At 37.6% G+C, this 25,054-nt stretch overlaps 1 protein-coding gene across 2 annotated transcripts in view; it reads left to right on the top strand.

The window, feature by feature from the left end:
- The window catches only part of ZMAT3 (zinc finger matrin-type 3), a 32,814-nt gene extending 22,310 nt beyond the window's left edge, over nt 1–10,504 (top strand). Inside the window, exon 6 of one of the 2 annotated variants that reach the window (XM_047875946.1) lies at nt 3,086–10,504. In XM_047875946.1, the coding sequence (XP_047731902.1) occupies nt 3,086–3,294 (209 nt within the window). In that variant the 3' untranslated portion in view covers nt 3,295–10,504. Of the gene's footprint in view, nt 1–3,082 lie in introns of both variants that reach the window. The other variant, XM_047875945.1, reaches the window with a different exon arrangement.
- Nucleotides 10,505–25,054: the final 14,550 nt, after the last annotated feature.

Genomic DNA, 25,054 nt, shown 5'->3' with positions numbered 1-25,054 from the left:
TGTGGTTTGAAAATGCTTCCTCAGTGATTCTCATATACACCTTCAGTTTAGAACTGCCACTTTAGAGGAATGTTGTCTGCATTTTCTGATTATCTCCAGTAGGGAGAGTTGAACTGAATAGTCCTTCATTCTCTCCCCATCACAGCCTCCAGTGCACACACATATCAGCAGAGGTAATTCACGTGAACAGTAAATCAAACAAAAAAACAAAAAAAAAGTTAGTTGGAAAGGCAAGAGAAGCATAGAAAAAAGGGACATATAGAAAGCACAATGTAATAGGATTAATAGAAGTTCAGATATATGTCAGTAATTATAGTAGGTGTAAATTTACTGAGGTCCCAGTTTAAAGACAAGTGTTATAAGATTAGATAAAAAATTCAGCTGAAAGGAAGCTGAGATAGCTGTATTGATTTTAGATAAAGTAGGGTGCCTGGGTGGCTCCATCAGTTAAGCATCCGACTTCGGCTCAGGTCATGATCTCACAGCTCGTGAGTTTCAGCCCTGCGTCAGGCTCTATGCTGACGGCTCGGAGCCTGGAGCCTGCTTCAGATTCTGTATCTTCTTCTGTCTCTGCCCCTCCCTTGCTTGCACTCTGTGTTTCTCTCTCTCTCTCTCATAAGTAAACATTTAAAAAAATTAAAAATTAGATAAAATAAACTTTAGGACAGATGGCAGTTTAGACTACATTCTCTGGCCAGAATACAATTAAATGAGAGGTCAATATCAAAAAATACATTTAAAAAAATGTTATGAAATTTCCGTTTGGAAATTTTAAAATACTTCTAAATGACTCATGGATCAAAGAAGTAATCGTACTGGAAATTAAAAATTCTTAAAATCAAACAGTAATAAAAATATATTAAACTGTAGGATTCAGTGAAAATAATATCTTGAGAAAAGTCTTAAGTATTTCTTACAGTAGAAAAGAAAAGCAGAAAATTAATAAGCAGTGGTCCAACTTAAGTCAGTTACATAACTGAGTATTGACCCAAAGAAAACAAAAACACTATTTTTTAAAAATGTTTATTTATTTTTGAGAGAGACAGGGAGAGAGAGAGACAGAGCGCGAATGGGGGAAGGGCAGAGAGAGAGGGAGACAGAATTGCAGGCAGGCTCCTGGCTCTGAGCTGTTAGCACAGAGCATGATGTGGGGCTTGAACTCACCAGCTGCGAGATCATCACCTGAGCTGAAGTTGGATACTTAACCAACTGAGCCACCCAGGCACCCCCAAAAACACTATTTTGAAAAGATATATGTACCCCTGTTTATTGCAGCATTATTTGCAATAGCCAAAATATGGAGGCAACCCAAGTATCCATTAGTATATGAATGGATAAAGATGTGGTGTGTACATGCATGTGCATGCACACACACACACACACACACACACACACACACACACTATGGAATATTAATCATAAAAAAGGATGAGATCTTGCTCTTTGCAACAACATGGATGGACCTAGAGGGTATTATGCTAAGTAAATATAGAGAACAAATAGTTAGTAGGGGAGGGGAGGGCGGCTTGGGCAAAATGGTGAAGGGGAGTGGGAGACACAGCCTTCCAGTTATGGAATGAATAAGTCAGAGGATAATAGGTATAGCATAGGAAATATAGTCAATGGTATTATAATAGTGTTGTATGGTAACAGATGGCAGCTACACTGGTGGTGAGCATCGCATAATGTATAGAATTGTCGAATCACTATGTTGTACACCTGAAACTAAGGTAACATGATGTGTCAGGTATACTTCAATAAAAACAAACAACCCTCCCAAGGAGCGCGTGGGTGGCACAGTTGGTTAAGCATCCAACTTTGGCTCAGGTCATGATCTCACGGTTTGTGAGTTTGAGCCCCACCGTGGGCTCTGTGCTGACAGCTCCGGAGCCTGGAGCCTGCTTCAGATTCTGTGTCTCCCTCTCTCTCTGCCCCTCTCCCCATTTGCACTCTGTCTCTCTCTCTCAAAAAACAAACAAAAAACAAACAAAAAAACAACCTCCCCAACTTAAAATACATTAGTTATAATTTGGTTTACCTATAAATACGTCACATTGCATATTTTGAATTCTAAAGAATTTATTTACATAATTATAGATTAACTTTTTTCTTTTTGAGAAAGGGAGAGAGTATGAGTGTAAGCTGAGTTGAGGGACAGAGAGAGAGAATCCCAAACAGGCTTCATGCTCAGTGGAGAGCCTGATGCAGGGCTCAATCCTGTGACCCTGGGGTCATGACCTGAGTTGATACCAAGAGTCAGATGCTCAGCTGACTGAGCCACCCAGAAGCCCCTAGATTACCTTTTTTTGAATGCACAGGCTAATAAATTCAATTTAACATAGTTTAAAAAAAAAGAAGTCAGTTATGTAAAAAGAAGAAAATAAAATTATTAGTAATCCCACCCACGTTTTTGTATGTCATTCCCATCTGTCTGTATACTTCTTTAAAATAGAAATGCGATTATATTTTGTGATATTCTTGTTTCACTTAGTAGCATATTATAATTATGTTTCCATGTAATCAAAGAGTTTTCGTTACTTACGGTGACTGCATGGATTTTCATTGTATCCATTACCGTAATTGTTCAAATCATGTGTTTGATCTCTCCTTTCCCCACATCCTCTGATAAAAACTTATATGAACACTGGTCATAAATAATGTCCTTGTTGACAAATCTCCGTGCAAAAATTCTCAGTATTTTCTTGGGATAATTCTTAGAAGTTGAAGTTTTGAATTAATGAGTTAGCATAATCACAAAAGTTTCCATGTAATGTTTGGAAGTTAGACAGTTTTTAAAATTTTATTTACTTTTTAGCGACATTGCCATTTTGAGCTTGGGTTTGGCTCTACGGTAACCTTTCTGATCATAGTTGGAGGAATCATTTTAGCTTTTTAGATTGCACCTGTATAAAATTGTAATTTAAGAAAATCTGGGAATTTTGCATTCTTTTAAAGCTGGGAGTTCAGTGAATTTTATAATTTGAACTTAGAGTGACAAATTACAGTGATAATCAGCCAGGCTGCCATCATTTATTGAGTAAATATTTGGAAGTGACTACACTACTTTCATCTCTTGCTTTAGCAGGTCCTTACTTCAATCCCCGCTCTCGGCAGAGAATCCCCCGTGATCTGGCCATGTGTGTGACTCCAAGTGGCCGGTTTTACTGCTCCATGTGTAATGTCGGGGCTGGCGAAGAGATGGAGTTCCGGCAGCATTTAGAGAGCAAGCAACATAAAAGCAAGGTGTCTGAGCAGCGGTACAGGAACGAGATGGAGAACCTGGGATATGTATAGTGCTTGTTACATTCAGAGAGAGCAGCTTTGCCTGCCTGGTGTTTTGCCTTCTGTCGACATGCCCTGCTTTTGTGGTCCTTTTGATATAAGTACATTCCTCTGCTTAATGTTAATATATGTAACCTGCAGTGGTACCGTGAGATGTCAAAACTGGGGAAGGTAAAGAATGTGCTTCTTAGGTCACGATGCGTTTTCAGGTCAGTTGTGTTGAGCTACTTAGAGCATGTGACCTACCTACCCCATGAGAAATAACTTTTTATCTTGACCGAGTTCTGGTCAACTAGTAGCCTGATCACTTAGAGCTTTAACTATTTGAAAATTTCACCTTCTTTTGCAATTTTAGTTTTATGTACTGTTAAGAATATTCTTGAGTTCTTCAGATAACGGTGACAACAGGTAAGCAGAGATTTTGGTTTCCCAAGGCTTCTTTGGAACCACCTCAACGCAATGCCTTGGCAGTAGGATATACTATTATTGTAAACTGCATTAGGGTCTTTCCCAGGACATGTTTTCCCATTATCATGTCTTCCCATTATTGAAATGCAGATTTTCATGGATTCATACACTTCCAATGTGCTTGTAGACTTCCAAATGGTGAAATTTCATTTCCAGTCATTGATTTCATTCATTTAAATGCCACCTTCTTCCTTTCCCCTCCCCTGCCCCTCCCCGTCCTGGTTGAATTAGCTTGTAAAATAAGCTCATTCTCATGCCCCAGCCATATTATGGGCTTTCCAAGCCCCCCGTTCCAATATCCAGTGAGTGTAAGATAGATATGCTATTTTTTACAAAGATATTTTTCGGATGGTTTTAGAGCTATTCACTGATAATAACATGTACTTGTATGATGGTCTTGATCCTAAATTCAGTTCTCTTGACATTTGTTTTGGCAGACTTTTTTGATAAACTGATCCTTACATTGTACATTCTTTCCTGTCTCGCCAGTTTGTTGGCCGTCCTGAGAAAATACTACTACCTTACTGTTTCATAAATAGAGAGGAATTTAAAAAAAGTTAATCAAATTTTAGTAGCATCATTTCCAATAGTAAAATACGTGAACTTTGGTTTCTTTATAATTTAGCTTTCTAAAAGATAATAGAAATACATTATGGAGTACTTTGGTATCTGATAATTACAACAGTATTATTTGTTTTCTTGTTTTCAAAATAAGAAGCTCTAGTGTATGGCTAGATTAACTAATGGAGTACCCTATGAACTTTCATTACTTGTATTTTATCTACTTACTATAGTTACATGGATAAGACTGGTGCTCATCCATAGTTCTTTTGAAAGGCCACATTCACCAGGAAGTTTATATTGAGTAATATCTTTGCACTATGGTCAATTCACATTTGATTGCTTACATTACTCATTAAAAATGAAACTCCTTTTTCCCTTGGGAATTCTATAAGCAAAGAGATGAGGAGAAGGAAATTATCATTGTCATTCTTTTCCTTTAATACTTACGAACAGTTTTTGAGCAATCTAGATATGTATTTAAAATTCAGTTTTGGGATTAACCTCTAGTTCAGTATCAAGTTGCCCTTCGGTTGAAGTGGTTTTTTGAAAAATAGAATTGTTTAGTAATTTTTTTTCTCCCCAAAATAGAAGAATGAAATAACGTTACTGAGATTCTATCTAGACTTGTGACTCATAGTATAATCCTTTTATATAATTAATTTGTTTAGGGCAATTTAGAGCTTATTTCATTGGTCAGTAGGTTACTCATTTTGCTGCTAAGTAGAATTTTTTGGTAGATTTTAATATAACAGTGCTGGCCACTTGGTTCTATAATTATTTAAAAATCTCATTTTTCCCTCTTTCTCTTTATGTCTCTGTGTGTGTGTGTGTGTATGTATATGTACACACACACACATATATGTGTATATATATTTATATACATATACACACATATGTTTATGTGATACCATAGAGAAAATTTCATTGGATCCTTATTTCAGATAACAGTAAAGGATTGTGAATAAGAATTTACAGTTTGTAAAAGTGGCATTTATCTATTTTCCATTTTTCCTTTACAAATAAAATTAAAGGAAGGATTTCGCCCACTCTCCCCACTTAACAATCTCATTACATATGTACAAAGAGCAGTGGACTTAAAGGCCTTGATGGTTTTCCTGGCCTTGCACATTCAGGTTTCCAGTCTCCCAGTGCCCTTAATGGATGTTATGAATGCATAAACGCATTTTCTTTAAAGAAAAGTTAGATTTATAGTGTTATTTCTTACTTGCTCTATTTGTTTGCACTAAAAAAGAGCTGTGTGTTTGTTTTATATGACACTTTAGATACCATATTGCCTACAATAACTCAGTTTGCTCCTTAATTTCCAAACTGTAGGAAGTTGATAACTTCCATGATCATTTATAGAGGTTACATACACATCCAAAAAACAAAAAACAAAAAAACCCACAAATCTCTGTGACAGTGGGTTGTTTTGGGCTTGTTATCTTGCAATATTCTCCTATATTCCATAGGTGAAACAAAGGGTGACAGAGGTTGTCAGAAAGGAAATACCTAAATAAACACATCTCTGCATGGTACAATTTCTCATATTCATACATTCCCTGTAGACAGTGTTTTTTCCCCTGTCGAAGAAGGCTGTTGTTCCTGCTGCAGTGATAAGTGATCTCCATTGGTTTCATGTTGTGAAGTCCACTCCCGCTCTGTAATGTGCTTTAGAATTTGCACCCTGTGCTCCCCAGGAGTCATGTTAGTATCTTTTTATATGCTGTATACAAGGATGGACAGAGGCCTAAACAGTGGAAAATCTTGAGTCAAACAAATAGATTTCAGTAATCATCTGCAAGAACTCATAGCATCAAAGTCTCTTTTCTCTGTGAATATCTTTGTGTAAGTTGTCATTCAAAGTCAATGTTAGAAGATAACAATTAGAAACTCTTAAGATATTGAGGGCAAGAAGTTGTAAAGGAAAAATTCCATGTTCCAATTAAAAGGTTGGATTGCATATGCCTTTGAAGTGTTTTTTTCAAAAAGTTAAGCTACAAAATTGAGTGTGCCATGTAATACTTTTGACTCCACATTGAACAGAAAAATACTTTGTTGGTCTTGTCTTTGTATATTATGTACTGCAACTTGTAAATATGTGCATGTTTTTTTATTACATTTGTCTGCTTGTCTCTTATTGCACTGGATTCTGCAAGATGAATAATATTTTATACCATTCATTTAGAAAAAGTAACTTCTCCAACTCCCTCATTATTTCCCCTTGTAATTAGTTGGTAAACTTAGAAAACCATTTAGGATTTTTGAAACCCTGAGATTGAATGAAGAATCATGGCTGTCTGAGATCATCCTTATGTTCCTCTGACTTAAACATGCTAAAGGGAAGCATGAAATCTTCCACCTTGTTTTATAAAGCTGTTCTATAGAACTGATAATGCTTGCTTATAGCTACCTATCTACACTTTCAATGAAGATAAATGGAGAAATATATATTTCATGTTTATATATAAACATATGTATATATATTTGGTTAAATCTTTCTCTGTAGATAGATTCTAAAGATTAGCGGTGGGATTTAGGATTTCTTCACTCCTGAATTGGCTGGGACCATGAACAATGACAGCTTGAGGACTGTCCAATGACCTGTGTAAAAAAGAGCCTTACTTGTGTCAGGGGAGACATGTAACCGTTAGGCGGAGTATCCTCTACAGAGAGGTCTAGGGATGGTATATTTGGAACCTATTTTGTTTCCTTAATATCAGGATGTAGGCTGGAAGTGCTCTTTGAAGAACTTGGTGAGGCATATACTAAGAACAATAAAGCTTCCTTAGAAATAGAAATATTTTGTCAATATAGGCAAAAGTTTAATGCAGGCTTTTGAACAAATGCTTGAAAAATATTCCACCTTGCCAACTTTTTTTTTTTAACAGCCAAATCATTGTTCAGGAGTTTCATACATAATAGTGTTTTGTTGTTGCTTTTGTTTTTTGTTTTTTGTTTTTTTTTTTTTTTTGGGTTGTGGACCTCTACCATCGTAAGTTATTACTATCGGTCTAGCTGAATGGACAAATAGCTGTGTAAATAGCTTCTCATACGACGTTCCTACTGATAGCTCTTTGACCTTTTCTTCCCATTATGAATGGGAAGATCATTTGTAAACTCCCTTTCTGGGTAGCTACCAAAAAAACAATACTGGTTTGTGGTCCCATGTGACCCTGTCTCCGTTAAGCCCAGAATATGAGTGCCTTTAGCAAGTTTTAGCATTTTACAGAGAGAAGAGATGATAGAATTATTGCCATTAATCACAGTTCATAAAACAGAAGCTTGGAATAGAAAAGGTCTGTGTGAATTGTGTTCTACGTCTTTTTTTTTTTTTTTTTGGCTTAGTGCAATTTCAATTTGATATTGAGTAAAATTGTTAACATTATTGATCAGGAACCATACCCCTGAAAATAAATCCAGTTATCCCAGGCTGGCAATAGTCAGATTATTTTTCACCTTAATCTGTGTTAACGTTTATATTTAGTGAATAGTAGTGTGGTGGGTTGAAAAGGGCTTGACATTGATGTTTGGAAGAACTTTTTTCCAGTGGTCTTTTCCCAACATGTCTATCCAGGAGAGAGGAGAGAATTATTTACTTGCAAATGAGATGTGTGAAGAGACTATCTTACCCTTGCCACAATACTTATCTTGTTAATTCATCTCTATGTTAAAGAAAGGATCTTCACAAATCAGGGGTGAGGACTTTTAAAACAAAAATTCCCTACTTCAATTAATTTAAAATTCTAAATTGCCTGGGTACTTTGAGTCTTTAAAACACACTGCTAAATTAATTTTATTGTAGAAATATTAACATTTTCCTCAACATTTTATTATGAAAAATGTTAAATGTACATTGCAGTTGAAAAAATTTTACCATATATGCACCAGTAAATTCTACCATCATCATTTTACTAGGTTTGTATTACCACATGTCCATCCATCCCTGTATCCATCCATCCATGGAGTTTTTTAAAATCCATATTTCAGTGTAAATTTCAGACAGTACATTTCCCTTACACACTTCAGCATAGGTGTCATTAACTAGAGTTTATTACTTGTTTAAATTAATATCTTTTAAAAAGCAGTGTATTAAGTTGATAACCTGAACCAAATAACATGCATTTTTTTTTTTCCTCTTGTGAACTTTAGCTTTCTAGGTTTCTGTTTTATATGCGCGTAGCATAAAGGAAGACAGTTCCTTTCCAACCTGACATTTTTGGGGGTTGGTCATTTTAAATGCTTAGTTGTCACACATTTTAAAATTCGATGATAAGAACTTTTTTCTTTACCCCTCTTCTATGATGTATTTTTGCTGAACTATGCAGCTTCTTAAAAAAACTGTAAATTACCAATTGGGGTTTATTAAATCAGTGTATACCTCATTTTAATCTATTGCTGCTTTTCTCCACGATACTACATCTCTGTCATTACTTTTACCTGCTCCACCAGAATGTAGAGAGGAGGAAAGTCAAACCTGTAGATGATTAGTGGTTTTAAACAACTTGAGAAGAACAGATTTTGTAGTTTAGAAAGTTGAAACCATTAACTTATTTAAGGACTTTGAATTCCCTGAGAATTGTAATTGTCCATGCTTCCTCTAGCCATAATTAGCAGGATCAAAAACGATTGTACTGTACAATTAGTTGTTGAAATTGTAAGCCTTAGTAAGCATCTTTAGCTTTACTCTAGTACTGTCTAGAAAAAAAGTTTTTTGACATATGCCTTTATTTTTATGCCAAATTTTTTTGTGGATAAAATCTGAAGAATTTAAGTGACTTGCTCCAGGTCATGAAGATTGAACAAATAAGTCAGAATTGAAACTTGACTATTCCTGATTCCTATTCTTGTGCTTGTATGATACAAATCATGGCTTCCAAAATAACTGAACGTTCCTTTGGGGACCTTAAAATGAAAGTATGTACTTTTACTAGTTAGACTTTCGTTTTTAGGCATTTTACGAGTCTTTGAACTTAAAGATTTTTTTCATGGTCATGTTCCTCATTAAGCCAATGTAATTACTAAAAATCTCACTTCACTGTTGAATACTGACTAATAATGAAGGTTTTATGAGATTTCTTTTTGCATTTGAATAACCTTCATGACTCACTCCTTTTTCTATGTAAGTGCTTAAGTGACCCCCTCACTAGTGAAAATAAATGTTCTATATCACTGATTCAATGTATATTGTCGACATGATATATTTTTTTAAGGAAAAGTAACCCCATGTGTCAGGATGAGTGATATCCTAGGGCAAAGCACACATGAAGTTTATTTCTACTCTGCAAAACTGGCATTTACTGGAACAAAACTCTTTTAGAGCGGCTGGTCGTTGTTTTGCCTTCTTTTGGTACTTGAGCACCTTTCTGTGGTTTTGTAAATCAGTGTGTCATTTTGTAAGAATTTCTTGTTAATTCTGTGTACATTGGCGTTCACCTTGTGGTATCCTCAGCTGACCATAATAATTTAGTTTGGGTATGGTGTGTCTGCTTTGAAATGCCTTACTAGAGCATGTCTGATTCTGCTCTCAAGCATTCCATGCATCTGCCAGGGCAATACGTTGCCTGTCTTGGATGTATGCTCTAGATCCAGAAGCAAAACTGATTTTGCTTTCACTGTTAAGGTTGCATTTTAGTGTAGTTATTGTTTTAAATTAGAGAATAAAATCATAAAAAACCAAGGGAGACTTTAGAACACTTCATTTAATGGCATGGCAAACTTTTAAAATTGGCTTTTGCTGTTTCACTAGAACAATATCTAGTAAAGGATATGGCTAAAAAGCGCCAGCCAGAACTGTATGAAATTGGGGTTGTTTCCTAAAATTTTTTCTAAATGTCATTCAGGGGTTTAACATCTGTGTATGCTGTTGGGGCTAAGTGCCAGTCACTGACTTGGAAATCTTTGCATTCTGGGGCCATAAAATGGCAAAAGTATGGGATTAAAACCAATCAACTGTGGTTTTACACAACTGTGAATTGTGAAATTGAAATTGCTCTTTTGGTTGTTTTTTTTTTTTTTTTTAGCATATCGAATATAGAAATCCAAAAGTTATTTAAAATTTACACTGCTTATGTTGATGGCTCATTTTGGCTGTGTATCCTCACTTCTGTACTGATTTCTGATAAAAGCTTGACATTATTATAACAGGCATTTTGTGTTCAATTTAATAAAACAGTTTCTGAGTCTTGTCTGCAAATTGTTTGGTTATGAGTTGGAGATCACAGGGAAAAGGTACATTGTCAGCACTGAGGCGTTATTTTCAATGCTGATGGTCAATGACTAGGTTTCCCATTCATCAGTCTGCATATGATCTGCCAGACTTCTTGAACTGATACAGAGTATGTTAGCTCTTGGGCTTGCGGTAGAATTGACCTAGCTGCTCACACGACTTCTTCTGTACATCACTGGAGTTAGCCTGAGCCTGGAGCAAGTCCTTAATTTTATTGATGTATTTTAAAATTTATCTTTTCTTCAAATTCTAAGGAACTTTGGGCTTAGCAGGACCATAATCACTGCTTCTGAAAATAAACAATGTAAAAAGGGATCTACCCATTAATCTTTCGAGTGTTTCACATATAAAATACTCATAATTAGCTTATATATGCAAATATTGAGCTATGGTCATTTAAGTACTCTGGGTTACTATATGCAATGTGCTTTTGAATTTAAATACTCATTTTAAAAAGTAGATTATAGGGCTGGAAGGTGCTGTTATGGTTTGTTTAATCAGGATGCAAGACACATACACTTACTGTCGTGGGAAAAATTCTTGTGTCTGCACAAAAAAATGTTTCTGAATGAAGTGAATAGATCACATTGAATCTGTCTGTGTGTTGTAAAAATACTCAAGGCAGCACATTTTATTAAATCATCTCTAAGAGATTTTTAACTTAAAAGAAGTCTATGATAATGGGCATCAAAAAAGTGAGTCTTTAACCATTAGAGCTTTTCAGCTTTTCTTTCTTCAGACATTTCTGAAGCTTATTTGCTGAAAATCTATTCACGATCAATTGCTGGGTGTTATCCTTTACAATTGCCTGTATGTAAAAGACTAGTAATGAAATTTCACAGTCTGTTATAAATTAATATAAGATTGTAAAGAGATCAGAAATAGGTATTTTTGTGATGAATTTTAAGATTTTTATCATCTGAGTTGAAACTTAATCCACCAACTTTTATTCCTACTTCTGGGATATTCACAAACTGTTGAAAAGTAGAAACCTACAAAAAGATGAAGACAGGCAACAATTGTGAACTGTAAATATTTAATAGGGATGTGATTATGAATCTTTGCCAAAAAAAAAAAATCACTTAAAAGTACATTCTGTGGTGTGTAGATACATGTGTGTATGTGTGTGTAAGAGAGAAAGATGTGGAGATTCATGGATAGAGAGAGAGAAGCGTATTAGGAGGAAGTGTACGGAAGTATGTTGTATGTATGTATAATGAAATACGTTCAAAGGAACAGATGGATATTTGCCACTGGAAGAAATATGCTTCATCATAGGAGTCTATAACGTCTGCTTGGTACTTTGGTTGTCTTTAAGTATGTAATTAGAGCTTCAAATATACTTTGGCTGGCAGCCATCCCTCCAGACAGGAACAAGATGTCTTTCATAGTAGCTTTAATTTTTAATCTTTGCTAATGCCAGAGGCTCTTCTCTATCCCTGTTTTTTTAGAAATAGCTTACTGGGTTATGGACTTTGACCAAAGGTATCTAGTGCCACCCTGTGGACTCTCTAAATCTTAGCAGTTTGAATGTGATTGGTACACTACTTTGGGAGCAGGATCTTTGGCTAAAAACCATCTAGTGGAGGAGAAGAGTTGTTAATCCATAAATAATGTAAGGGCAGACATCATGTTAGGAAATAACAAGGGCTGTATTCTTTTTATAACTTTAGGTGCTAAAGTATGCAGAATGGGAAAAATGGTGGATTGGGAATCAGAATGCACATATGTGTGTATGTATGATTTTTGTGATTTTAAAAAATGTCTATTTTGCTTTAAAAGAATCCATTATCCATGCATATTTGGATAGGTAAACAACAATACGGAAGCTAAATAGAAATAATGATCAATGAGAGCCTCAAATTGGAAGGAAAGGACTAGAAAAATGTCTTACCAAAGGAGATTGTTAAAATTATAAAAATTATATATAGGGGCAAATGTTACAATATATGTGGAAATGATGCTGACAATATAAAAACTAAACTACAAAATGCAAAATACAAAAACTTTTCCCAAGCATAATTTATTTTGGGGAAAATATGATGTTTTCTGCTTCAATAAGCTGGCAGTACAGAAGTAGACATTTTTAAAGTCTCGTTAAATACTTCAAACATTTAGAAAAAGTGCATTCTAGGATAATCGGTGCCAATTCTGTCACCTGTGTCCCCCCGGGCATGTCACTTGACTCCTCAGTTACTCAGAATTGGGGTATTAAGTGTGATTTCCAGTTATTTATTTTTAGTCCTCTTAGTAGCATGGAGAACTTAGAGAATTGATCTTCTTTAAAAATCAGTTGAGGGGCGCCTGGGTGGCGCAGTCGGTTAGGCGTCCGACTTCAGCCAGGTCACGATCTCGCGGTCCTTGAGTTCGAGCCCCGCGTCAGGCTCTGGGCTGATGGCTCAGAGCCTGGAGCCTGTTTCTGATTCTGTGTCTCCCTCTCTCTCTGCCCCTCCCCCGTTCATGCTCTGTCTCTCTCTGTCCCAAAAATAAATAAACGTTGAAATTTATTTAAAAAAAAAATCGGTTGAGGTTTTTGGATAGATAAGGCCAGTATTCACCCATGAACTCATGCTGCCATGTTTTCCTCTCACGAGGCAGTGGCAGTTACCAGTTTCTTAGGTATTTTCCAGAGATCTCCTATGCAATATGAATGGTGGCCTTCCATACACATTTTCATTTTTCTGGTGACCAGTGTGCCTTGGCAATCATTCTTTACCAGCACATGTGGATCTTACTCTTTTTGACTACATGGTATTCCCTCATATGATTTCCAAAATGTCTTTTACTGGTTCTTCTTTGACCCTCGATTTTTTAAATTAAAAACTTTAAAAAAAGTTGTGGTAAAATGTACATAATATAAAATTTATCATTTTTAACCATTTTCAAGTCTGCCTTTCAGTGACATTGAGTACATTCACACTGTCTTACATTATCACCACCAGCTGTTTCAGAAAAAGATGAACTTTTTTCATCTTCTCACACCAAAGCTCCATAACCCTTTAAACAATAACACCCATTTCTCCCTCTCTCCAGCCCCATGGCAACCACCATTTTACTCTCTTTCTCTATGACTTTGACTACTCTAGGTAGCTCATACAAGTTGAATCATACACTCTTTGTCCTTTCGTGACTGGTTTATTTTATTTAGCATATTTTCAAGGTTCATATGGTGGTGTATGTTAACATTTTCTTCCTTTGTAGGCTGAGTGATATTCCAGTATATGTACTTGCCACATTTTGTTTATTCACCTGTTGATGGCTTTTTGGGCTGCTTCACCTTTAGGGTATGGTGAATAATGTTGCTCTGAACCAGGGTATACATTAATTAAAAACTTTTAAAAATTAGAAATTATTTCACAGATGCAAAGTAGAGAAGACAATGAAATAGACATACAGGCACTCATCATCAAGCTCCCCAGCACCATCAAATCCTAACATTTTGCTATATTCTGTTATTTTTAGGAGAATAAAACATAGCTTCAGTTGAAGCCTACTGTGCACCTCTCTCCAGTTCTGGTCTTTGTCCCTCCCAGATAAACCACAATCTTGAATCTGGTATTTATTATTTTCATGTATATTATGTTAATACCGTATCTATCCATAAAGAATACAGTGTTGTTGTTTATGCTTTCAAAATTAATGTAAATGGCATCATAATGTGCAAATACCTTTGTATTTTCTGTTTTTTCTCAACATTCTGAGATTTATCTATGATGATACATGTAGCCATAGTTTATCCATTTTAAGTGCTCTATAGTGTTCCATTGCCCATATATACTGTAATTAATTCATCCTGTTGATGGACCTTTAGGTGGCTTTCAGTATTACTTTATTACAAACAATACTGCATTGAATGCTTTTTTTTTTTTTAAGCTTATTTATTTTGAGAGAGAGAGAACACATTTATTTTGAGAGAGAACACAAGCAGAGGAGGGGCAGAGTGTGAGGGAGACAGAGAATCCCAAGCAGGCCCTGCGCTGTCAGCAAGGAGTCCAATGCAGGGCTCAAAACCACGAACCATGAACTGTAAGATCATGACCTGCCTGAACCGAAATCAAGAGTAAGATGTTTAACTGACTGAGTCGCCCACGCGCCCCTACAGTGAATGCTTTTTACATATCTTTACAGGCCTATTGTGAAAGACTCACAAACCACATCCTTGCTACATCACCTAAGAGCTCATTAGAAATGCACCATCCCAGGGGCACCTGGTGGCTGAGTGGGTTAAGTGTCCGACTTTGGCTCAGGTCAGGATCTCGTACTGTGCATTTTCTTAATGTTTATTTATTTTTGAAAGAGCGACAGAGAGAGACAGGGTGCAAGCAGGGGAGGGCAGAAAGAGAGGGAGACACAGAATCTGTAGCAGGTTCCAGGCTCTGAGCTGTCAGCACAGAGCCTACCATGGGGCTCAAACCCACGAACTGGAGATCATGACCTGAGCCGAAGTCGGACCATTAAGCCACTGAGCCACCCAGGTGTGCCTAATAATGGAATTTCTAATCCAGCAAATATCAAAACACTTGAGCAAATGCTTTGTCCTATTTTAAGTGCAATTAGCTTTTCGTCGACAGAGTTTAATTTACTTAACAAATATTTGTAAGACACCAACTGTATATCAGATAATCTCCTAAAAAGCACTCCATTAATATTATTTCTCTTAATATTGTTGGAAAATTTACTTTCCACTTAAGAAAACCTTGAGATTTTGACTGGGATAGTGCAGTTTATCAAAAAGCCAGAACATGTGAGTAAGGAGGAAGAATGCACCACAGGGCGGTGAACCCCCCTGCTTTGTGCCCAGACAGACCCTGCAGCACTCCTTGCTCAATATCCAGCCTGGGGTGCTTCCAGAAGGAAGCAGCCCTCCACCGACCGTGGTCAGGGTGTGCACACGGCAACAGATTCCTCAAGGAAGAGAACTCAGGACTTTGTCCATTGAGTGATGTGAGCTTTTCTGTCCAACAGTACATCGTTGTGGTCAAAACTGGGAAAATTCCTGGGGAGTCTTGGGGCTAATTATTCATCTATCCAGTCCCTCTGCATTTTTGTGAATAAGTTGAAGGACAGAGCACTTTAATCGCAACTGGATTGGCTACTTCAAAGTGTATTTACGTGACCTGAAAGAACCTTCTCAGAGATAGGAAATTCTTTATTTCCATTACTTAAATTCATGTTCAATCACATAAGTAGACCTACACACATTTTCACTATCTAATATTCAACACTTTTGAAAAGGGGAAATACTCCTTCAACTCCTCATTTCCCCAATCCTACTTTTTCCTTCCTAGAGGTAACTGGTATTTTTAGCACAATGCTTATCCTTCCAAACCTTTTTCTATGTATTTCTAAATATGTTGTCTTGTAATTTATGGAGAAGAATTTCTATGCCCTCTACTTGAATATTTATTTAACCTCATACAGAAATGCCAGCCAATATGAACAGAAATCCAAATTTTTATGTTAAGTCCCTTGACCTTGGTCTCTTGGAAATTCTAATTTTTCTAAAACACGTTGGGGCCAAACAAAACATATCTGCAATACAAATTCAGTGCTAGGCTGCTGGTTTGTGGCCTCTGCTTTAAGAAGGCTTTGATTTAATTCTATAATAGAATTGAAATTTTTGGCACTGAGGAACCAGTGAAAGTTTTTAGGCAAAATTGTGTGATGGCAAGATTTTATTTGGATATATGCCCCTTCCTCACATGCTTGCCTTTTGTTCTTTGGCCCATTAGTCCATGAGTTCCAAAGCAGCAACTGCCTGCAATAGGGCAGTTATGAGGGAAAATACAGGTCTCTCCTGAAATCTAGCACGGGCCATAGTTTTCCTAACTGAGAGTGACTTTGTAAAGTCCTTGAGCCCAGAGATGAAATCCTGTTTTGCTTGCCAGCTACCAAGTGGTAAAACGGTGATCACATGCAAAGAAATATGAAGCTGCTCATTCCCTTTCTTCCGTCCACTAAGAGAGACTTGGCAGGAGGGTATGTTGGTGAAATGCACAGTGGCATTAGGCAACAGCCATTCTGGCAGCACTCATCTGCAGAACACGATGAATGTAATGTTTCGAAGGCCCCTGCTGGAAACACAGACCCGTTGGCGGGATGTTATCCTGTCAGCAATCAGAGAATTCCTTCGGAACAAAATTCATCAATGCTCCTGCAGAGGCGGAAGAAGGGAACAGAGGAAGAACAGCCTCACCATGAAAATCCCCCAGGCTGCTGATGGGGTGAGCCTCTGGCACCGGAGGAAAGGGAGTTGGGAAGCAAGAGTAGAGGCACATCTCACACCCCCAGGAAAGACTTTGGCTTTACAGTTTTGTCCATCTAAAACAGGATGTATCCTTTAAAATATAATTCTGACCCAGCAATGAACTCCAACTTTGGTTATTTGTTTTAATTCTCTAGAGTATGATTTTAAGCTGTTTCCTGGGGGAATAAATGCACAGCTCGTATAACACATGGGTTAAATAAGACACACAACATCTCTTCTGCAGGCTGAGAGCCAGGCAGAAGTCACTCATCTCTGTGATACAGGTGTGAAAGGGTTAATGCCCTATGGGCAGCTTTTGAGTAAGGATCAAGAGCCAGTTGATAAGTGCATCACACTTTTATGTCTCAGGTGAGTAATCCCGAAGTGTGTTCTACATAGTAATTCTATATAGTTCCTCCAGAGTCCCCGGTGGACAAGAGTCTCTCTTTTCCTCAGCAATATTGGCTTTCTCGCCTTGTTCCATCCACTCTTTGTGATTCCTCACACTCAGTCCTTGGGAACGCCTCCTGAAATACTCCCTGTACTTAGGCCCCTGTCACAGCCTCTGCGAGGTGAGACCAAGTGAGAGCTGAGGTGAGAGCTCAGGCCAAGACCTCCTCCATTCCTGATTTTCCTAACCAGCTTACTTGACTCATTCATTTCCCCTTCCTGGTTCTGTAGGCTTTTGAGGTTGTGATTCTGCCTTAGAGACACCTTGAGGAACTCATCCACTTGTTCAACACCAAGAGCACCCTGAACAACTCCTTAAGCACCCCATGCATGTCAAGGCTCTTAGCTAGAGCTGTTTCCTTTGCTTGAGACCCCACCCTAGCTGCCCTCCCACCCCCCACTAATCTCTTGGTACCTTCCTTTTCATGAAGCAAATTCTTACTTGGTCTTCAAGGCCAGCTTCAGTTTAGCTTCTCTGTGGACCCTTCCATAACTCCTCTGCACACAAACAGCTTTAAAGGCTAAGGAGAGGGAGCTAGAGATTTGCACACAGGGGAAGAAGACACGGGGGCAGCTCTTGTTGGAGATGAGGAGAATGGCATCAGGGGTACAGGGGCAGTGGCTTACCTCCAAAGAAGAAGGATTCTTAATTCTCTGAGATTGGAATAATGATAGCAAACACTGATGTATACTTACTCTGTGCCAGCCTCTGTTCTGAATGCTTTCAAAATATTTGGTAAATGGTAGCCTTTCTTCCTCACAAGAACTTTCGGAGATATGAGTTATTATTGCTCCCTTTTTCCAGATTAGAAAATGGAGGTACAGTTGAGTAACTGCCCCAAATCACACAACTGGTGGATAGTCAGGTAGTTTGGTTTCAGAATTCATGCTTGGCCACTGTATCTTATTACTTCTTAAGGGAAGCTAATGTAGAAAATAGACACATAGGGAAAAGAAAGCTGAGACAGTTTATGTCTGTTGGCCTAAAATTTCTCAGTGAAACAGGAGACAAGGGCAGCTAATATGACTGTAGAAGGCAGGGATCCTATTTGAATTTCACTAAGGAGAAAAAAAAAAAGCAGGAAGAGTAAATTGGTCTTGGTCGTATTTTGCAAAAGCTCCTGAACTGTCAGTAATACTGTGCCTGCCTCTTGCCTCTTAGCACATCGCCAAGTATTTGGCAACCAAACTGGTTTTCCCAAATGGCATCATTCCTCTTTTGTTGGTTTCCCCTGTGACACTTCCGGAAACCACAGTACTCGAGGCTCTGGTATGTTTTGGAAATGATAGTTATAGGAATGCACCTCAGACTGTCCAGAAGCCTCAGTCTGGGAGGAGCATACGTCTGGAAAAAGGACCTTTGCTTTTCCCAACATTGCTGTAAAATACCTAGGAAGGATTTGGGGGTGTTGTGCAGGCAGGCATAGGCTGGGTGGTTTCCAGAACAGATAGGCATCAGATCTCCATGAGAATGGAAAAGGAGTCTCATCCTTAGCAAATTCTTATCCCCAAGAGGGTGGTTGGTCCACAGCAGGGCGTCTCCCTGTGAGATGTGGTGGAGGCCTGGGAAGTTTTGCTTCTGTTTGTGTTATTGCCTGCTTTATATGACCATCTTCGAAGTTTGCATGTCCTCTGCCATTAAAGAAACCTAATATCCTTGGTGTCTGTGGGAATCTTTCCATCATCTCATAACCACCCTTTGGGGACGCACACTGATTTACCACAACACAGGCGGGAATATGGCTGTGTGCGGCCATGGTAGAATAGTGTGCCTGATTCGGGGATGTAATACTTAAACTTACTACATTTAATCAATTTAATCTGGAGCCTAAGCCAAAGTAAACAAACCAATATGTGGATGCATATGTGGGTAAAGTAATGGAAAAGAAAATGTGGGAAAGGGAAATTGCATTTCCCATTTCCCCACTGTGGCTAGCTTTTCCATATTTAGTTTTGTAAAAAAACTTGTCTGTCATAGTATTCTATTATCCTTGCCTTATTGAGAAAGCTAAAAGCCCTTCAGCTGTGGCAATTACCTTTCACTCATGTGATGGTAACAGAAGATAGGACAAAAGTGAAGAATAAAAGGCAACATTCTGTGTCATCTTCGATTTCTTTCATCAATGTTCTATAGCTTTCAGAGTGCAAGTGTTCCACCTCTTTGGTTAAGTTTATTCCTAGGTATTTTATTATTTTTGGTGCAATTATAAAATGGGATAGTTTTCTTAATTTCTCTTTCTGCTGCTTCATCATTAGTGTGTAGAAATGCAACCAATTTCCGCACGTTGATTTTGTATCCTGTGAACTTACTGAATTTGTTTATCAGTTCTAGTAGTTTTTTGGGGGAGTTTTCAGGTTTTCTGTATAAAGTATCATGTCATCTGCAAATAGGGAAAGTTTTACTTCTTCATTACCAATTTTGATGCCTTTGATTTCTTTTTGTTGTCTCTTTGCCATGGCTAGGAGTTTGAGTACTATGTTGTATAAAAGTTATGAGAGTGGACATCCTTACCTTATTCCTGATCTTCGGGGAAAAGCTCTCAGTTTTTCCCCATTGAGTATGATGTTCACTGTAGGTTTTTTCATGTAAGGTGTTTATTATGTTGAGGCATGTTCCCTCTAAACCTACTTTGTTGAGAGTTTGCATCATGAATGGATGTGGTAGTGTGTGAAATGCTTTTCCTGCATCTATTGAAATGATCATATGGTTTTTATGTTAAGGAGTGTACTTGTCATGATGAGCACCAGGTGATGTATGGAATTGTTGAATCACTATATTGTATGCCTGAAACTAATATTACGTTGTATGTTAACTAACTGGAATTAAAATAAAAACTTTAAAAAATCGGGGCACCTGGGTGGCTCAGTCAGTTAAGCGTCCCATTTTGGCTCGGGTCATGTTCTCATGGCACAGGAGTTTCAGCCCCATGTCGGGCTCTGTGCTGACAGCTCAGAGCCTGGAGCCTGCTTGGAATTCTGTGTCTCCCCTCTCTCTGCCCCACCCCCACTCGCACTTTGTGTCTCCCTCTCTCAAAAATAAATAAACATTAAAAAACATTAAAAAAACTTAAAAAAATGGACAAACCTCTAGCAAAATTGACAAAAATAAAAAAGAGAAGACACAAATTACCAATGTCAAGAATACGATGGGTATATCACTACAGACTCTACAGCCAACAAAAGGATAGTAAGGGAATACAATGCATGACCCTACACACATAGCAAACATTGACAACTTAGACAAACAGAACCGTATCTTCAAAAAACACAAACCTGTACAACTCACCCAAAGTATGGATATAGTGTCAGTCTACTCATTTTAATAATCCCAGTAATGGGTTAATTGAAGCATTAGTGCAATGCCTTCTTTTCTTTAAAAAAAGCTTTTTTTTTTTAATGTTCATTTATTTTTGACAGAGAGAGAAACAGAGCATGAGCGGGGGAGCGGCCGGGAGAGAGGGAGACACAGAATCTGAAGCAGGCTCCAGGCTCTGAGTTGTCAGCACAGAGCCTCACGCGGGGCTCAAACTCACAGACTGCAGAATCATGACCTGAGCCGAAGTCCGATGCTCAACCGACTGAGCCACCCAGGCACCCCTATGCAATGCCTTCTTTTCATTTTCTTATCTTTTCAAACAAAATGTAAACATTCCCTCTAAACCCGCTCTGGCCTCCCTCCATCAGGTTCATCTTAAGTACTTGTTCAAAATTGGAATCTTGGACTCAAGTCCTGGTTTACTTAATCCGTATCACTGAGGGTGGGGCTAAAGAACCAGCAGCCTGGGTTCTACTGTGCCTCAAAGTTTGATAACTACAGCCTCCATCCCAAGAAGCCTCTAAGGCCAAAGAGCTGTCTGGTTGTTTTTAGAATGTTGCCTTTCTAATTTTTTTTTTTAAACTCCTTTTTTTTTTTTTCTTTAAAAAAATTTTTTTTTCAACGTTTATTTATTTTTTTGGGGACAGAGAGAGAGACAGAGCATGAACGGGGGAGGGGCAGAGAGAGAGGGAGACACAGAATCGGAAACAGGCTCCAGGCTCTGAGCCATCAGCCCAGAGCCTGACGTGGGGCTCGAACTCACGAACCGCGAGATCGTGACCTGGCTGAAGTCGGAGGCTTAACCGACTGCGCCACCCAGGAGCCCCTTTTTTTTCTTTTAAAAAAATTTTTTTCTCGAGTTAGTTAACACATAGTGTAGTCTTGGCTTTAGGAGTGGAACCCATGATTCATCACTTACATATGATACCCAGTGCTCATCCCAACAAATGCCCTCCTTCATGCCCATCACCCATTTTCCTCATCCCCATCAACCCTCAGTTTGTGTTCTGTATTTAAGAGTCTCTTGTGTTGCCTTTTTTTAAATTAAGTTTTTAATTTTAGTTCCACTACAGTTAACACAGTGTTACATTAGTTTCAGGTGTACGATGTAGCAATTCCATACATCACCTGGTGCTCATCAAGGTGTGCTCCTTAATCTCCTTCACCTAGTTCACCCAACCTCTCTCCCCTCCCCTTGGTAACCATCAGTTTGTTATCTATAGTTAAGAGACCGTTTCTTGGTTTCTCTCTCCCTCTTTCCTTTTGCTCATCTATTTTGTTTCTTAATTCCACATAGGAGTGAAATCATATGGTATTTGTCTTTCTCTGACTGACTTATTTTGCTTAGCATTATACTCTGTATACTCCCTAGCTCCACCCACGTTGTTGCTAATAGCAAGATTCCATGGCTGAATAACATTCCATTGTAATATATACCACATCTTTATCCATTCATCTATCCATGGACATTTGTACTGCTTCCATAATTTGGCTATTGTAAATAATGCTGCTATAAACATAGGGGTGCATATATCTTTTCAAGTTAGTGTTTTTGTATTCTTTGGGTAAATACCAAGTAGTGCAATTGGTGGGTTGAAGGGTAGTTCTATTTTTAACCTTCTGAAGAACCTTCGTACTGTTTTCCACAGTGGTTGTACCGGTTTGCTTTCCCACCAACAGCACAAGAGGACTCCTTTTTCTCCACATCCTTGCCAACAGAGGTTTGTTAATTTTATTGATCTTTTCAGAGAACTAGTTCTGTCTTTTACTGATTTTTCTTTATTGTTTTTCTGTTTTCAGTTATACTGATTTCCTCTCATGAAGATGAGAGGATTATTTCCTTCCTTAGGCTTTCTTTCTTTCTTTCTTTCTTTCTTTCTTTCTTTCTTTCTTTCTTTCTTTCTTTCTTTCTTTCTTTCTTTCTTGTTTATTTACTTAGAGAAAGAGAGAGCAAGCAGGGGAAGGGCACAGAGAGAGGGAGGCAGAGAGAGAATCCCAAGCAAGCTCTGTGCTGTCAGCACAGAACCCAATGTGGGGCTTGAACTCACAAACTGGGATCATGACCTGAGCCAAAACCGAGACTCAGACACTTAACTGACTGAGCCACCCAGGCATCCCTTTCTTTGGGTTTATTTTGCTCTTATTTTTCTAGATTGTTAACGTGGGAGCTTAGATTATCAATCTGAAATTTTCCCTTGTTTCCAATATCTGCAGTTAGTACCATAAACCTCACTCTCAGTACAGACTTACTGGTGTCTCACACATTGTGATATGTTGTATTTTCACTTTTGTTCGGTAATATATATATTTTTATTTCATTTGAAACTTCCTCTTTGACTCATGGATTATTCTAGTGAAGTGTGTGTAAACTTCCCAAGGGTTTGGAGATTTTCCTGTTATTTTTCTGTTGTTGATTTCTAGTTTGATCATACTCTGTCTGACTTCAATTTTTAAAAATTTATTGAGTTTTATTTTATGGCTTAGAATATGGTCTATTTTGGTATATGTTCTGTGGTAATGTGAAAAGAATGTGTATACTGTTGTTGAGTGGAATATTTTATAAATGTTGATTTAGATCATGTTGATTGATGTGTTTTTGAGTTCCAAGTCCTTGCTGATTTTCTCTCTACTTGTCCTAGTAATTTGTTGAGAGAAGAATGTTGAGGTCACCATTTGTAATTGTGGATTTGGCTATTTCTCCTTTCAGTCCAGTAAGTTTTTGTGTGTAAAAATGTGTGTAAAATCACACATTTTACAGCTTTATTGTTTGGTATATCTATTTAAGGACAGCTATATCTTCTTGATGGATTGTTTTTATATATAATGCCTCTCTTTATCTTTATATAATGCCTCTCTTTGTCTCTATTGATTTTCTTTGCTCCAAAGTTTTCTTTATCTGATATGCATATAACCGCTACTGCTTTTTTTTTGATGAATGTTTTCATGATATACTTACTTCCATTCTTTTACTTTCAACATGCTTATATTGCTATATTTAAAGTGAGTTTCTTGTTGACAACATTGAGTTAGGTCATGACTTTTTTATCCACTTTGTCAATCTTTGCCTTTTAATTGTTGTATTTAGACCAGCCCCATTAAATGTAATTATTTATATGGTAGGGCTTAAATCTTCTATTTTATTTTCTGTTTATTTTTTCTTCCTTTTTCCCCTCTATTTTCCTTTTCCCACCTGCTTGTGGGTTTTTGAATGTTGTTTAGATTTCATTTTGATTTATGTATAGTGTTTTGGCGTTATCTCTTTTATATAACCTTTTTGGTGGTTGCTTTAGTTATTACATTATACACACTTAAGTTACCACAGTTAACTGGGGTTGTCTTTTTACTAGTTCAAGTGAAGTATAGAAACCCTACCCACTGTTATGTTCTTTTACCCTCCACCATTTATAATTATCTTAGTGATTTCCTCCATATACATTTAGAACCACATCATATAGTGTTAAGATTTTTGCTTCAACCCTCAAACCTAATTTAGAAAATGGAAGAGCAGAAGGAGTCTATTGTATTTACCCATATTTTTGGTTCTTGTGTTTTTTCTTTTCTACTGATGTTCCAACATTCTGAATTTTATCATTTCTTCTTTGTTTCAAGAACTTTCCTTACCTATTCATTTAGGGTAGGTCTATTGGTGACACATTCTCTTAGTTTTCTTTCACCTGGGAATGACCTGATTTTCTCTTCCTTCCTACAGGTTATTTTGCTGGGTATAGGATTTTGGGTTGACAGTTCTTTCTTTCAGCATTTGTAAAATGTTATGTCATTTCCTCTGGTCTCCAAGGTTTCTGATGAGAAATACACTGTTGTTCAAATTGTTAGCTTCTATAGATAATGTGCATTTTCTCTCTTACTTCTTTCAAAAGTTTGTTTTTTTCAGAAATTTGACTATGATGTGTCCTGGTGTGGATTTCTTTGGATTTTCCTCTTTAGGATTTTATCAGCTTCTTGGATCACTAGATTTATGTCTTTTGCTAACTTTGGGAAATTTTCAGCCACTAACACCTTAAGTCCTTTTTCAGCCCACCTTCTTTCTCCTCTCTTTTTACAATTCTGATGATACAAATGTTTGAGCTGTTTTTATGGTCCCACATGTCCTTGAATCTATGTTCATTTCTTAAAAAATATATTTATTTATGGTTGTTCAGATTTGGTCATTTCTATTGTTCTATTTTCTATTTTATTGATTCTTTCCTCTGTCACTTTCATTCTTCAAGGCAGTGGTGAAGATCCTGCCTCATCTGTAGGCCTCCTCTGACACCACACCCGTGGGCATCCATGGGGTCTCTCCTGACACTGCTGGAGGGGAGGCTTATAGGGATGAAATTCAAGGCTCTTTACTTGACCTTCTTGGACACAACACTGGCAGCGGTATTGGGGTGTCTTGTGAGGGTGGAAGTCTAGGTTTCCTACTTAGCCTTTGTTGGAATGGCTAGGGTGGGGACAACAGTGTTTTTCTGTGGTGTTTGAATGGAATAGAGTAGTT

Source organism: Prionailurus viverrinus, chromosome C2, assembly GCF_022837055.1.
Source record: "Prionailurus viverrinus isolate Anna chromosome C2, UM_Priviv_1.0, whole genome shotgun sequence".
In the NCBI taxonomy this organism is placed as follows: Eukaryota; Metazoa; Chordata; class Mammalia; order Carnivora; family Felidae; genus Prionailurus; species Prionailurus viverrinus.
The sequence above is the reverse complement of the archived record's forward strand: the minus strand, read 5'-3'. Positions and strand labels throughout refer to the sequence as shown.